Source organism: Sinocyclocheilus anshuiensis, unplaced genomic scaffold, assembly GCF_001515605.1.
Source record: "Sinocyclocheilus anshuiensis isolate Anshui unplaced genomic scaffold, SAMN03320099.WGS_v1.1 scaffold1746, whole genome shotgun sequence".
In the NCBI taxonomy this organism is placed as follows: Eukaryota; Metazoa; Chordata; class Actinopteri; order Cypriniformes; family Cyprinidae; genus Sinocyclocheilus; species Sinocyclocheilus anshuiensis.
Window position 1 is genome coordinate 486,391 of NW_015545562.1, and position 17,018 is coordinate 503,408.

General features: G+C 36.4%; 1 protein-coding gene across 1 annotated transcript in view; it reads right to left on the reverse strand.

Moving 5' to 3' along the window:
• LOC107698351 (visinin-like protein 1) overlaps nucleotides 1-17,018 on the reverse strand; it is a 31,196-nt gene that overhangs the window by 3,089 nt on the left and 11,089 nt on the right. Inside the window, exon 3 of the mRNA XM_016499313.1 lies at nucleotides 1,568-1,783. Within this exon, the coding sequence (XP_016354799.1) occupies nucleotides 1,568-1,783 (216 nt within the window). The remainder of the gene's footprint in view (nucleotides 1-1,567; nucleotides 1,784-17,018) is intronic.

Here is a 17,018-nt window from a genome sequence, read left to right on the forward strand (position 1 = left end):
TGGATTTTCAAAAGTATGTGAAATATTTAAAGTTCGCAGCACAGAACCTTTAAAATACGTCCAAAAGTTTCACACACCGGTCTGTTATTGTGGCGACATTTCCACGCCCCAAAATGTGACGCTGAAACGAAACGAACTGTGATTGGTTGTTTGACATGGGCGTGCTTTGGCCAATGAAAGCTGCCATGGATTCCAGACCTTCAGCCGTCAGTCTGAAGGTCTGGCTACGAGAGACTACTCAAATCCCAATCCCTTTTTTGTCAACTCTCTCTCTGACCATGAGAGGGCGACTCACTCCATATATTGAACCACAGTTCTCAACTTCTAGGGAGGCCTCAAGATGACTTAAAATAAGGCAAGACAGGAATTAAAACAAACCCAAACAACTAAAAATCAAGATATTTATATCCAGGATTCCCCCAGTCTTGAAAAACATAAAAGAATTTTAAAAGTGAGATTTATAGACCTGGAAAAGTCATGTAAATTAACAAAATCATGTAACTCTATGGTCATTTTTACAATCAATATTAATTTTTCTAGTTATGCCAAGCTCTAAAATATTTTATTGGGTAGAAATTGTGAATATGTAAAACATATTTTTAAAAATACTTTATCCTTATGCAGTAAATCATAAAAACTAGAAAAGTCAGTGGGCCTTTAAATAGGGGGCCTCAAAAAGTTTGAGAACCACTGATATCGAATATATAATATAGCTTATTCAAGAAGACTGATTTTGAATGGAATTTTAATTAGTAAAAAATTAAAGGGGTCATATGATGCGATTTCAAGTTTTCCTTTCTCTTTGGAGTGTTACAAGCTCTTGGTGCATAAAGAAGATCTGTAAAGTTGCATAGACTAAAGTCTCAAATCCAAAGAGATATTCTTTATAAAAGTTAAGATTCAGCCACGCCTACCTAAAACGGCTCGTTCTAACACGCCCCCACATATCTACGTCACTATGTGGAAATATCAGCATAATGCCGCCCAAATGTTCACGCAAAGAAAGAAGGCGTGGTTTCAGGAACAGCAGTGTTGATGCAGCCATGTCAGGGAGATGCTGTGTTTCAGTGCGAAAGCAAAAGCACTTTATTTGGCCTTCCAGAAGTAGATGCAATTAGGAATCATTGGTTAAGATTTATTTACAACAGAACAGCACAACCCAGATGTTCGAATTTGTGCAACGCACTTTATGTACGACAGTTTTTTGAACCTAGAAGAGTACAAGGCTGGCTGTGCACAAAGGCTATTTCTGGGTTAGCTGGCCAATCAGAGCAGACTGCGCTTGTCAAAGGAGGGGGCTTTGTTGAAAACGACGTGTTTGAGAGAGGCGGGGCATAGAGGACCTACAATAATGTACAGTATTTGAAAAATAATGTGTTTTTTGAACATTAAAGCATGTAAAGCAACGTATTCTGTTATACCAAATACACAAAATAATGATCTTTAAAATAGCATCATATGACCCCTTTAAGTAATCGCCAAGTTGAAATAATTCATGAAATAAGAAGTCTTTTTAGTAATTTATTGCTTTATGCAAGTAAACAGGAGAACAGACTGAATCGAGTACCTCAATGATCTCGAGCATCTCAACTCGTGTGATTTTGCCGTCTCCGTCCAGGTCGTACATGTTAAAGGCCCAGTTGAGTTTCTGTTCGAAGCTGCCTCGTGATGTGATGGAAAGGGCACAGATGAACTCTCTGAAGTCGATGGTGCCGTCTCCATTCTTGTCGAAGGTTCTGAAAGCGTGCTGAGCAAACTTTGAGGCATCACCATAAGGGAAAAACTGACAAAAAGAAGAAAACAATACAATTAATCAATGGCACTATATATTTCTTGTTAGTGTTTTTTAAAACATCTTTAAAATAACAAAAGCCTGGTCCTTATTGACAAAAAAAAATCTAAATTAATTTCAAGCTACCCCTCATGTAAATAAACTCTCAATTCTTAAAGTCCCTGAGCTTGATGCAAATAATATTTCTGATATGTCTGAAACACTTTTTATAGAAATACACTATTGTTCAAACGTTTGGGATTGGAAAGATACACATTTAAAATGTTACAAAAAGTTCAAATAAATGCGGTTATTTTAATTCAGTGAAAAAAAGAAGTATCATTGTTTCCACAAAAAACAGCACAACTGGTCCTTCTGCTCCATATGGCCTTGCCCTTCAACATTAATGCTTTGAACAGTAATGGCTATTGAAAATTCAGCTTTACCATGACAGGAATAAACAGCATTTTCAAATACAAAATATTTTTTGTATATAAAAACTTTTTTGATTGTAATAATATTTCACAATATTACTGTTTTCTATATTTTTGATCAAATAAATGCAGCCTTGATGAGCATAAGAGACTTCTTTCAAAAAACATTCTTACCAACTCCACACATTTGATCTGCATTTATTTGAGCAGCAGAGTTAAACAGTACTGCATATTAGGAACGGTATAATAATAATCACATTAAAAACCTGCTTCATTTTAGTGCCTTTTCAACTATCATTTTGTTGCATCAAGCTAAAAACAGGAACTTCACAGATAGCTCTATGAATGCATGAAATTTTAGTGGTGGGTGGGTGAGCGTATGTATGAATGCGTCTGTTAACTACTAAGGCCATCAACGCCCAGCACAGTGCCTGCCTCTTTGCAGAAGAGGGCTGCAATGCGGACGTGAGCAGTGTAATCGGTCTGTGCCGCTACAAGAGCAGCACACAGCTCCTCTTTGAAGGAGGGCATCATTCCCCTCCTAATACTGTTACCCTCTCAGTGACTGAGAGCAAAAATTACATTCACCTGTTCCCAGTGCAGTCCCAGCCAAAGTGCTATTTGTCACCTATTGTGCCCAAAACACCACTGATTTCCAATCTGATGAGCAACAGGCGGGGATAAAGGGTTTTTATGCTGGCGCCAAGCTGCAGAGACTCAAAGAAAGTGAAGATTTATAGGCACCATTGACAACAGATATAATATATCATGTTTTATAAGCCAAAAAGCAATTGCAAATACACAAGAAGGTCCTTTTTGAGCAAAATCAATAGATGAGAATTGCTATTTTTTCACTAGATATTTGAGAAGCCAGTGTAAATGTTTTTAAACGTTATCTAACCTCACATTTGAGCGTAGAGTTATTTGACTGCTAAATATTAAACGATGGAATCACTGGAGTGTAATGGCAGAGCTGAACTAAGTTAATAATAAATTCTGAGCACTTAGGAACAGATGCCACGCTCAAAGACTGGGAAATGATGACACTCTCATAGTTTTCACCAAATGAGAGAAAAGAGTGTGTGTGAGAGTGTGTGTGTGCTACAAGGACGACAAAACCTGGAGCAGGTAACTGGGAGCAGACAAAAGTTCCTCAAACGAAATAATAAACATACTAAATAATGTATATAAAAATGCAGAAAGGCTTGTGTGTTTAGGGATTGAGATAGATGATAGAACATGTCATTAGTTCAGTATAAAAGCAACAGAAGTCAATGGAAAGTCCCCACCATGACATTATGTGTATTTCAGGGGGTTTAAGAAGGTTAATGATGGAATTGAATATTTAATAACCCTCTATAAAGACGGATTAAATGTTTTTCAGGAGCCAACAGATTTCCCAGAATGCACTATTGAGAACAGATATTTTTCATATTCTTGATTTACACTCTTCTTCATCTTTTACAGGACAAAAGGGTCCACAAGTAATCACATAACATCATGTTTATGCTAAACAAGTTCCTGTAAGCTGCATTTAACTTTATTTGGTTATGCAAAAATGTAAATGAATTCAATGAAATCTATAAATGCTAAAAGACTGATTAAATCTTTTAATCTAAATTAATTAAATAATTTCCTTAATCAGTTTTTGGTCTTGTGTAAATATCTTTAAAACAAGATATATTTCCATTTACCAAATGTAACAAAGTTCATATACAGTGTTGGTCAAACTTATTAGAACACTAGTATTTTCACCAGCTAAAAATGGTTTTAAGTACACCGTCAACAGTTTAGTTACTAACATTCTTAAAAATAGCTTCTTTTGTGTTTAACAGAAGAAACTCATACAGGTTTGGAACAAGTGGAGAATGAGTAAATGATGACAGAATTTTCATTTTTGTGTGAACTATCCCTTTAATACCTCTTGGGAGCCGAGGGCTTTGTACTGTTTGGTGGTAAGACAGCCTGACTAAGCAGGAGGAAGTGCTGCTTCTGAAACAATATTAGTCTGTCTGGAATGACACGAAGAAACAGATCAAACTGAGACAGACTAAATCCAGAAGAACGGTGGCAACGTCTCCAAGATGCTTCAAGAAACCTACCTGCAAATCTACAGTACTGTTAAAAGTTTTAGGCACTTGTATAAAATGATGACAGAATTTTCATTTTTGTGTGAACTATCCCTTTAATACCTCTTGCAGTTTCTCAAGTAAATTGATCTGGTTTTAAGGATTTTAAATATTGGAATGTTTTAAATTTACTGCATGTTTAAATTTACTGAAAAACTAGATAAAAATACTGACCAAGTGAATATTTTTTCCCAGTGTAACCCAAATTTAACATAGTGGAATTAGATACTGTATATCCTATGCACATTGCAGATATACTTGAACACAAGACACCTACTCATAAACCCACTAGCTAAGGCTGATGGGACGGCAGCTGTCTCTGATCTCATCAGAAGTCAGCCAGCACAAAATCAAACGTTCGAACACAGCGCCACCCTGTGAAGATGCAGTGCTCTCATATATCAAAGAGTTCACACACTGTCAAACTCCTCCAGAAAGCAGAAGCCCTCTGGGGTAGCATAGGTCCGGTCATAAGCCCCTGCCAGACTGGCACTGGGTAGAGAAAAGAGAGCTGAGACAGGAAGTAATGCACACTGTGATGTACCCTGCACACATGCAAAATGATTCTCTCATGGGGCTGGTCCTTCTGCTCCATATGGCCTTGCCCTTCACCAAAGTAGAGGAGAGCAAAAGAAAACAAACAAAGTGCAAGTCATGAAGAACTGGAGAGCTGCTGCTGTGCTGCGCGGCCCCCTCCCTAAGTTCTTCCATGCAAATCTGGCAGGTTATGAAATGTTTTGTTATGTAAAAGAGAGGTTTTTTAAATAACTATTTAGGGCATGGCTGTGAGAAATTCTCAACTTTCACATTACATTAATATTCTTCTTTTTACTTTCTTTTGGATCCAAGAACCTAATGTAGAAATAGATCTTCACATGTGTACTGTGTCAGAAGACATGCTATCACGCGGGAATGCCACCTGATCAAGATTCAAGTATCTATTCTCTGATGGGTACATAGAGGAGAAGAACAGTAATTTGCCATAGTCAAGACAATGCAGAATATCATATCAGCTTATTTGTGTTTTTTATAATCTCGTTTTATAGTAAATTGGTTTGTGTGAAAGGAAACTAAAAATGACAAATCTGCCATAATTTACTCACTCTCATGACTTTCCACATAATTGTTTTCTTTCTTCGGTGAAACACAAAAGGAGATGCAGACTGTACAATCTGCTCTTTTCCATAAGGAAAGTGGATGGTAATTTATCCTGCAAAGTTCCAAAAAGTACCATAAATGTAAAGAATCACACAAATTGTGTGTAACACACTATATTTCAAAGTTTGGGGTCAGGATGATTTGTTTTATAAAGAAAATAAGACTTGCAAGGTTGCATTAAGTTGATCAAAAGTGACCGTAAAGATGTTTACAATGTTGCAAAATATTTCCATTTCAATTTTTTTTTTTTTTACATTTTATTAATCAAAGAATCCTGGAAAAAAGCCATCACGGTTTCCACAAATATATTAAGCAGCACAACTGTTTTCAACACTGATAATAATGAAATGTCAAATCAGCATTTCTGAAGGATCATGTGACACTGAAGCCTGGGGTAATGGCTGCTGAAAATTCAGCTTTGCCATCACAGAATTACATTTTATTTATTTATTTTACAATATTACAATAACTACTGTTCTTACTGCATTTTTGTTCACATAAACATAGGAGTAAATCTTACTGACACTAAAATCTTGAACTGTAGTGTATATCAGAATATTTAAACCTCTAAAATAATTTCTAAACATATGATGTATTCGTTTCAGTAAATCCTGTAGCCTTACTGTGAAAACTTGCACAGAGAGATCATCTGATTTACATGTAAATCAACCTAATCACAGTTTGTTTTGTTTTCATATGCCATTTAGGGGCGGTTGTAATATTACTGTTTTTACTGTGTTTTTGGTGAGCAAAAGCTTTTAAAAAAACATGTAAAAAAAAATCTTGGACCCCAATCATCCAATTTTGCTGTATGTAACAGAGCAGCTCAGACATTCTCATGTTTTACAGAGAAAATAAGTATTTCTTGGGTTAGACTGACACTGGGGACTGACTGATAATCAAAGCTTCATATTTGGGTGAAATTCCATTAATGTGTGGATACATTAACACAGTTTAAATAATTTAAAACTCTGAAGCGCAGACACCAAAATAATGACAACTTTAAGACCTTTTCATCTAAGAACACACTTTCAAAACTGCTCTAGAGGAGAGGCTATTTTAATGGTTAAAGATCTGGGATGGTAACTGAAACTTTGTGGGTTTGAACCCTGAATTATTAGCTACTGTGTTTATAAGACATTTAACTCCAATCTGCTCCAGAGTGACTGTTCCTGTAGTTAAAAAAAATCACTTTGGATAAATAGATATGCTAAATTAATAAAAAATAAATAAGTGAGAAGAACAAAACAGAAGGTGAGAGAGACTCCCCGTGAGAATACAAGGGTGAGAGAGACAGCCTGCCCTTACACAGCTGTTGAGTTAAACTGATGTAGGGTGTGAGGCAAACTGCACGATCACAGAAACGCCCTGCAGAAAGACTCCAGCCGCTAAAAGATAATCAGAGCACAAGCAGATGCCAGCCTCTGCCCCGTCTCAGCCAGTCTACACCATCCCTGTCACGCTGCTCCTAATGCAAGCCATTTAACAATGCAAAAGTCATGGATTTTTCATCCTAGGATATCAGAGAACCTAAACCTATTAAATGTGCACAGCGGAATCTAATGCATGAATATGCAGGATGGTGCAAACAGCAGTGGAATGAATGAAACGTTATTCAATATTTGTCTAATTAACCTGATTTTATTTTTACAGATGTTTTTAAAACACATTCAATGCATAACTTCCAAATAACTTCCACTATTTGGCTAATCTGAAGAAATCTAAAGAGCAATATGAAAACCATCTATACAGGAAAGAAGATGATTTGTTGTTAATAATTTAAGCGATTAGCTTATCAATTTTTGATTAATAAAGTTAAGAACACTATAATATTAGTTCACCCAAATATGAAAATTCTGTGATTAATTACTCACCCTCATGCCATTCCAAACCCGTAAGATCTTCATTCATCTTTGGAACTACCAAGCAACTAAAACATTCAAGGCCCATAAAGGTAGTAAGGACATTGTTAAAATAGTCCATATGACATCAGTGTATTCATTTTATGAAGCTGAAATTGTTGAATAAAATTGTTATTTTAAAAGTATTCTGTAAAAAGTATTTAGCCACAGCCATATCACTCTGCAGCCCAAGACTGGTTGCCCACTGAAGCTAAGCAGGGTTGAGCCTGGTCAGTACCTGTCACCCTGTGGTCTGAGTGGGCCCTAGCGCCCCAGTATAGTGATGGGGACACTATAGCGTCAACAAGCACCGTCCTTCGTATGAGGCATTAAACTGAGGTCCTGACTCTCTGTGGTCATTAAAAATCCCATGGCACTTCTCGTAAAAGTGGGGTGTAACCCCGGTGTCCTGGCCAAAATTGCCCCCCTGACCTTTGTCAATCATGGCCTTCTAATAATCCCCATCCACTTGATTGGCTCTATGACTTTCTCTCCTCTCCACCTGTAGCTGGTGTGTGGTGAGCGATTTAGTTTCTTTTTTCTTTTCTTTTTAAATAATTCAACATAATCTTTTCCATAACTTAAAATTAATATCTGTACATATACTGTACACTGGACAAATTCTTTTAAAGTAATTAAAATGTAGTTTTTTTTTTAATTTAGACTGCAAAAACATTTGTGACTTATTGGCATAGGCCAGAATTTTCATATCTTTCACTAATCAACTTCACTAATTGACTAGTCTACCATCATGACGCTTATAATGACTTTATTAGTATGTGTGATACCCATGAGTCAAATCTAGCAATACGCTCTACTAGTCGAGCTATAGGAACAGAAGACAGCACTGCAGGGTAAAAGTGCGCTCGGCAAGAAATACAGATTCAGATTCCTCTGCTTGCCATCAAGACATGCACCAAAAGCACATTCCTACATCATCTTAGTCACCATGAAAGCTGTCAACACTGTCATCACACATATAAACCTCCACAGTGAGCAAAGGAAAGACAGCTGTTGAGAGCTCAGCATGCAGTTCAAATCAACTGGCTTCTACAGCAGGGCTGACCTCAGCGGTGATAACACTAACTGGGTGGATGGTAATGCCTGAGCTGGAAGATTGCCATATCTCTCAGCAAAACACACATACACACACACCTAAATGTGCTATACAGTGGTCAACACAATCAGACACCTACTATAAGAAACAGCTACAAGATTGTGGTAGCACTCATTTTGACAATCATAATCAATAAGTTATGTCTCTTTATTTGAGCTGTTAAGTTCTTCATCAGAATACCTTTTTAAGATACCTGCAATGCGCACAGTCTCAAGCCCTTGACTAATGCCAATTCTGAGTTGGCCATTATACGTCAGTATTAAGAGCTCTATAAAAAGGAACTGGACACTGATAAAGCATCAGTTACTGCATACCATAAAGAAATACTGCCAAAAATGTTCAAAGCATTGAAATGCCTTTTACCAAGTGGTGTAATTACGGTATCCACCAGTAGGGGGTAACGGTGCTTTGCTAACCATCCAGATATTAACCCTTTAAACGCAACAAAAACTAAAAGTGTTCATTCACCCTTACCAAAAAAAAAGAAAAAAAGACAACAAGCATTAAATTGTAGTGTTTGTTACAGTCTCATTTTAGTATTGGTTATATACTATTAGGCCTATAGGCCTAGTATTTATTAATATTTTTAATTTGCTTTTTTATATTTTCAGTCATTTTGTTGTGCTTTTGCCATTTTTTATTAGATTTATTATAATTTTAGTACTTCAACATAAACTTATTTTATTTCAGTTAGTTTCCAAAGTAACATTTCTCATTTTCATTTAAGTTTTTAAAGTGTTTTTCATCTTATATTTATATTTTATATTATTTTATCCGTATTTCTGCAAAGGTACTGCAAAAATAATCACTTTAAAAAACACATCCACCACCTCCTCTGTCTTGGTTTCGATAAAAAGGCCCCGATTCATGCCACTGGTTGACTGAGAAGTTCACACATCAGGCTTCAAAGTTTTGAAAACATCACAATGTTTTCTTTAGTATGAAGTCAACTTAAGAATGGCTTATTTACAGTTGTCTCTAAACTAGTACACAAAAAAATGACTGATAACAGCACACTAACATAAGTTTGTCTCTAAATTTATCCTTTTTCCAAGTATTATCACTGAAAATATTAAAGCTAAAACAAAAACCTTCTTAACATAAAAAATTACTTCTCCTATAAAGATGAAAAATGACCCACTTTGTCACAGAATATAATACTTCACAACCCAAGAAATGTACCAAGAAAATGAATTACACATGATTCTTATCCACTCCTCTATACGAGAACATTTTAAAAGCCTCTTTCTTCCTTTACAGCAAAGTGCTTCTCTTCAAGCCCATGAATCATGAATAAACAATGTCCTATAATTTATGCAACCTTTCCTTTCCCCCCCAACATACACAAGTTACTTCACGACAGGCCAAGGAAAGCGTTCAGAAGGTGAATGCCACAACGACATGATGTCATCCTCCTGCTGAGAAATGAGTGAAGTTATAAAACTCTCTTATTCAGCAAAAGACAGCATGCCATCTGCACTACATTTAAATTAGCATGATAACGAGCATCGTTAAGCTCAGATATGGATTATGTAAACTGATGGTGGCATGCTGTTCTGGGTTCGGCCTGCTTTTACACTTGAGTTAGAGCTACAAAGCAAATTCAAGCTCCTCAGATCAACTGTACCTATTGAATTGCTAATAACGGTCTAATTAGCCTGGGAATGATTGAGTAGTAATGACATGTTATGGCAATAAATGTCTAATTAGCCATTTCTGGGACATAATGCACATCCTTACATATCTATCTAGAGTCCTTTCATGCAAATGATCAAATAAACTGTTTGCATACCTCCTATGATATTTTTTTCTTTGCAGTCTATAAAGTTTTAGGTTTGGTTCTCAAGGCTATGTTTGAATTGCCTGGGGAGGTTTGTTTCAGGCATTGGCATGGCATTTGCAATGTCATGTCATGCGAGTCATGATACAGATTAACCCAGTGGTTTATCTGGATTTCCTCAGTTAGTTGTAATATTTGATGTGATTAGTGTGCATGATGTGTGCAAGTAGTGCAACTATGAGAATTAAATTTTCAATAGCCAGCAAATCTACAGTGACTGCAACATAACAGATACACTTTACATAATTAGCTACATATTTTCAAAACCAACTGGGTTGCCTAAATAACTAGTCGATTATTTGTTCTTAAGGGAGCCCAGAATAAATTAGGCTGGCAGTTAGGCAGAGTCCAATGAAATGGAGCACAATGAAGGGGCCTCAAGACACGCTTAAAACATTTTTTTAATTCTTTTTTTAATTTTCTACATTCATTTGATAAAAAGTGACAGTAGAGATTTTGTTTTCAAATAAATGCTGTTCTTTGGAACTTGCTATACATCAAAGAATCATGTATCATTTTGTATCATTATCCACAAAAATATTAAGGAACACACTTGTTTCCAACATTGATAATAATAAATGTTTCTTGAGCACCAAATCAGCATGTTAGAATGATTTATGAAAGATCATATGACACCGAAGACTGGAGTAATTGCTGCTGAAAATTCAGCTTTGCATCACAGGAATAAATTCTGTTTTAAAATATATTAAAATACAAAACAGTTTATAATATTTATAATTTATAATTATAACATTATTATTATTATTTCACAATATTATTGTTTTCACTGCCTTTTTGATTAAATAAATGCAGCCTTGATGAGCATAAGAGATACACTATATACTCTGTATGTAACAAATGTTTTACCCTCACCTTTTTTAATCTTTTTTTAATTGCATTAAGAATAAAAACAGAAAAGGCACTCTTGAAGAGAAAAATTACACTCTTAGTTTGACTTTTGCCTCAATGGTTTTACTTCAATTTTAGATGGCAGCACATTATCTGCAACCTCAGGAACAATAAAATATTTTTATATACCAAGTTTGGACCCTTATTAAAGTTCACTTTAATATAGAAAAAGCACTACAAAATCCATTATTATTAGTGAGTTTTGCAAGATACAACATACATATTAAAGGGATAGTTCACTCAAAAATGAAAATTCTCTCATTAATTAAGCCGCAAGACCTATATTCAGATCTATATTCAGAACACATATTAAGATATTTTTGATGAAATCCGAGAGCTTTCTGACCCTGCATAGACAGCAACGCAACTACCATGTTCAAGGCCCAGAAGGGTAGTAAGGACTTCGTTAAAATGGTCTTAAAATGGTTCAAGGTCTTACAGGTTTTGAACGACGTGAGGCCAAGGGTGAGTAATTAATGACAGAATTTTCATTTTTGGGTGAACTATCCTTTTAATACACTGTATTATTATATAGCTGCATGCTGTAGCCAGTTCAAACTAACCTTCACATTCTTCCTATGATCCAGTGTATCAGAGCAGCTCCAGATAGCCCTTAGGCCTCTACAGCGCAATGCATTTCAACAAGCAGATAATAAGGTCTCAAAGGAATAGGACTAAGTTAACACAATATCCTGAGAAGGCGGATTAGCACCACAAACTGAGTTGACTTCACTAACACAGGGGTCATGGATAATCATCCTCCCCCCTGCACTACTGATTGAATTATATGTGCAATGTGCCCAAGGGACAATTGAGCTTGGCTGGCACTAGCCTTCCATTACTACAACGGCCCCCAATAGCATTATGTAAACACTTTTTATTCCTAACTGTTCACTTCGGATCTGATTCTGAACGGGAAGAAAAACAAACAGTTCATTTATTTTCATGAAAGGTCAGGGTTGATTTAAAGACCAATACAGAGTGCAGCTGCAATGCAATTTCCTTAATTCTCTCGAAATGACAGATTTGCTGACGTTTCTGAGAACCGCATTTCTTTTCAGTGCAATCAAACTTTTAATTTAAAGCTGAGGACTCAATAATTTCGGCATTTGTGATGAGGGTTGAATCAATGGCACCGCATAACAGTTCTGCTTTAGTGGCATTCACATCTACAATCAAGAAAACAATCAATTCATGCCAATGCTTCTTGAGCTTGAGTTACACTATATTTGTTTATGGCTACTTTTTACACTTAGCAGGGTTGGTAATCCAAAGTTTGCATGTTCTGACCCCACTGGGAGTGACCTTTGAGCTGGACAGAGCCGTTGTGCCCGTGAGCGAGGCACTTAACCCTAGGTGAATATGTCCGATAAAATAGGAATCACAAGCCCCCTTCACATGTCCGGCCAATCAAAGCCCTCCTCTGAATGATGTATGACGCATTCTCATCCCAACTAACCACAGATCACAGGCAAGCACTGCACTCTGCTGGCAGGAGACCTTGAGGTGACATTGGGAAGAGAAGCACTGGGCTGCTTTAGTGACCGCCAGCTAATCAAGAGAAACATCAGAGCATTTTCCACCCATTCAGCCCTCGCACATCACAGGAAGTCATATGAGGCAGACTGCAGTCAACACATGAACACATAAGCTATAGCCTTCCATTGATGGTAAAGAAAAGCTTCTCAAACTGATGCAATGTGTGTGTGTGTGTGTGCAAAAGGTGGGAGGGCAGCAGGGGTTACAGCCCCAGCCATTCTTATTCCACAAATCAGGATAAGCCAATCTATAAAATAAAATAAGATAAAATTAAATTAAATTAAATTAAATAATCCATAATAGGTGATTAATGTAAAATAATAATAATAAAAATAATATTTTTTACGTTGTGCTGACCAATACAGCAGTCTTAGACATACTGAAAAAATCAAGCAAGTTTTCAGTCAGTTAAACTAGGATGGCGGGTGAAGGTGCCTTCCTCACATCTGGACATTGATGCCTTTAATAAATTGTCATGTATACCTGAAACCTAGTGACACAACACAACTAGAAGCCTCTCATATGATACTGTGGTCATTAGACATTGTTCTGTTGATTTTAGGTTTTAGTTGGTTTTAGTTGGTTTTGACTGGCCCAATACAACAACACTGTCTCAACCAATGGTGTGAGTTTGGGGTGGGTCTATCTGTTTGACTGACCAATGGAAAACAGGGGGTGTGTTCAGTTCGATTAATTATTTTTGTAAATCAGTTTGGTGATGCTACATAGGAGCAAAAAATACATATTTCACCTTAAAGTTATGTAAATGCAGTTAGTTAGATATGTTTAAGTTGTATTTGCACTAATTAATTTTATTAATACGATTTTTCCACAACAGCAGAAACCTCGGACCCTGTGCATATCACTGATACACTATTGTTATGCACAATGACTCAAGAGTATCACTTTTGATATTATGTTCATTGTGCAAAATGAAGTACACTATCATTATCTAAAATAAAGCTAAATGATTTTTGAAAAATCCAATAATATTAAAGCCTTTTTAATGTGTGAGTCATACACCGCCTTTGTGAGACCAACAACTGTTCTTCTAAAAAAGCCATTATTATGATGATAATTATTATTAAATACATCAATGTGAAAAAATGCAAATGAATTGATAGCCTGAATTAACAATGATTTATGATAATGATACTAGAAATATATATTTTTAAAAAAGCAACTGAATAATAAGGCTTGTTATCCCTGATAAGTCAATTTACAAGAACTGTGGATGGGGAATAAGATGGTGTCCTATTGATCGCAGGGAGGCAATTTGTCTCCTTATCCAAGACAACCTTGTGTGACACCGAGGTCCTCCATCTTCTCCACAAAGCTATCATTAAACAAAATGGATACTTCAATATATCGTAGTACGTAGGTCATTCATTATTGCATTCCGACACAAGGGACGATTCCCCCCGTCTGCTACTGTGCTTAAAGACACATGGACAGTCGTTCAGCCTCACTTGCCACTTCACCATCTGACATTAAGCATCCTTTTGGTCGGTTTCACTTTGTTACTGCATGTAATCTGACTTTACAGCAAAAACTCAGCCCCGTTAGTTTTTCTTCAAACTTCCTCACACCAAAATCTACTAAAGAAGACCACTGGTGATGCCATGTTAAAAAAAAAAAGGAGAGTCAAAATTTCCTCTCTTTTAGGTCTATATTTGACAGAAAATCTAATTAAACACAAGAAGGGATGAAAAATTCCCATGAAACAGTTAAAGTAACATGCTATTTAAAGTGATGTCTTCTTTGTGCTAGAAATTAAGCACTAGAAACTCTAGAAGCCTGCTTAGATTTTTCTGGCATCTTTGTACACACAAAACAAGTGCACTAAAGAAACAGGCCCAGACAGCCTATGCATGTTTGTCATGCTCAGCATGGGAAAATTAAAGTGTACTAATTTTAGAAAATCTGCTGGTTGTGACAGCTATTGGAAGTCAACTTCAGTGATGTGCCTGCTGTAACAGACGGTGTGTGTGTGTGTTTGATCGACAGAAGAGGGCAGTGACAGACAAACATAAAATAACTTACAGAACCCCATCAAATGTCTTGATGAGCAGTTTTTTTCTACTTGTATTGATATAGTTTTTTTCATAATACGAGGATGTTTGGTGGAACATTGCAAGAGTTTGTCTGTTATTTTAAAATTGTGATTATTTCGTTTCTTTATCTGATAGAATTACAAATAAAACTAAAAATTAATTATTAAAAAAACTGATTATTACAATTAAATTCAAGTAACAAGTATTATCATATTAAAATTACACAAATTATTATGAATTAATCAATTAACTCAATTAATCAGTTTGTCTAATTTTCTGGAAAACAAATATTTGTTGTTAACACTTTACAATAAGGTCCCATTAGTTAGCGTTAATTATTGTATTAACTGACATTAACTATCAACAAGCAATACATTTGTGACATTTATTAATCTTTGTTAATACAACTGTTCATTTTTAGTTCATGGTCCATTAAATAATATTAACAGATACAATTTTGCTTTAAAAAATGTACTGTATTAAATGTCGAAATTAACATTAAGATTAATAAATGCTTTAGGAGTATTTTTCATTGTTAGTAACTAATATTAACAAATGGAATCTCACTGATAAATGTCACAATTGTTTTAAATCAGATTTTTTAAACTAAAGTGAATTTTGCATATAGGTGACTTCGAATATTAGACCTTGAATTAAAAAAAAGGATTAACACATTCATGTGATGAAATGAAACCTTCACATTATTATCCATCAAATCAAAGAAATCTTCACATTTACCCAGAATTTGACTTTAAGATGTCTAGCTACATCATTGTCTATGCCACACCAGAGCCGCAAACCAGACGTCATCCTGTCATTCCACATTCATGTGCTGTGAGATCAGATCAGGGCCGATGATCGATCCACCACAGCTCTTCGTTTGGCCACAAGATGAAGGTCTGAGCTGTCTGGTGAGGGTGATGTAACTGGCGTCAAACAGGAGCACGCTAGAATCCTCTGGTAAAGATAACGTCCCCTGCATACCCCCATCCCCTTCTACTCGAGAGATTTACTGTCACATTTTTGTGTCCTACCAACCACCTCATCACCATGTATGTCATCTCTTTAACTGCCAATTAGATCTGAAAACGCAGCATTCAAGTGTTTCATTCAGCACAAACCTAAAGTCCATTACACAGCACCTCATCACTGTTGTCACAGTATTAACATCTGAAACCGCAGCAAACAATCAAACACCAGCAGACAAAGGGATCACTTTACTGACACCATGTACAGCCTTCACTTCTGGATACTATTGGCAGATTAATCACAGAGGCGTTGCATCCTTATTAAGGCTAATAATTTCCCATATACTGTACTAGGCATGGGACGATAACCAGTTTCAAGGTATACCGCAGTTTGAACAAGTCACGGTTTCAAAACCACTAAAATTTTCCGTTATACCGTTCCTGCGGTATGCACAGTTTTTTTACGTCTCATCAAAGATGGAAAGTGCAGGACTACCTCAGTTGTGTGCAGCGAAGAACGTAACGAGTCACATGACCCCTCCCCCTCCGGTTGGTGTGAGCAGTCAGTGAGAGTCACCTGTGTGTGGGATGGCCGAAGGAGGTGAATCCCTGGAACTTTTTCCCCCGTCGAAAAAGATAAAGTCTGCCGTATGGGAATTTTTCGGGTAACGTAGACTAACCATGTTCCGTACACAATGATGTTCCGTACAGATGACGTTTTAGCGCCGATCGCTAAATAAATACTTCCAGGTCGTACATAAACCTCTGTGTGATCTGTGTCATCTTCATTTCTCCCTCTTTCACCCCCGATCAAGACAGAGACCCATCTGCCGTTTGTTTCAGTGTTGAAATAAATATTATTTGGCTTGCTACCATGGCTAATTAACTAGCTAACATCAACTAGTTTCCTCCCTCACGTTACTTCACAGAGCGAGGAATAGCAGACTAAAGTACTGCGTTTCTGCGATTTAGTACAATAATTAAATTTAGCTGGTATCACGTCTATACTTTTAAGCCGCCTGCCATTGTTTACATCTGTTCAAAATCAGGAGTCACGACATTTAAAAAACAAACAAACTGCTGGCTCTCAGGTGTCTTTTGCCACTGTTTGAGTGTTGTACGGAGAAAGACTGTGTGTGTGTGTGTGTGTGTGTGTGTGAGACACACACTCGCGCTCTCTCTTTCGTTATGTGTATGT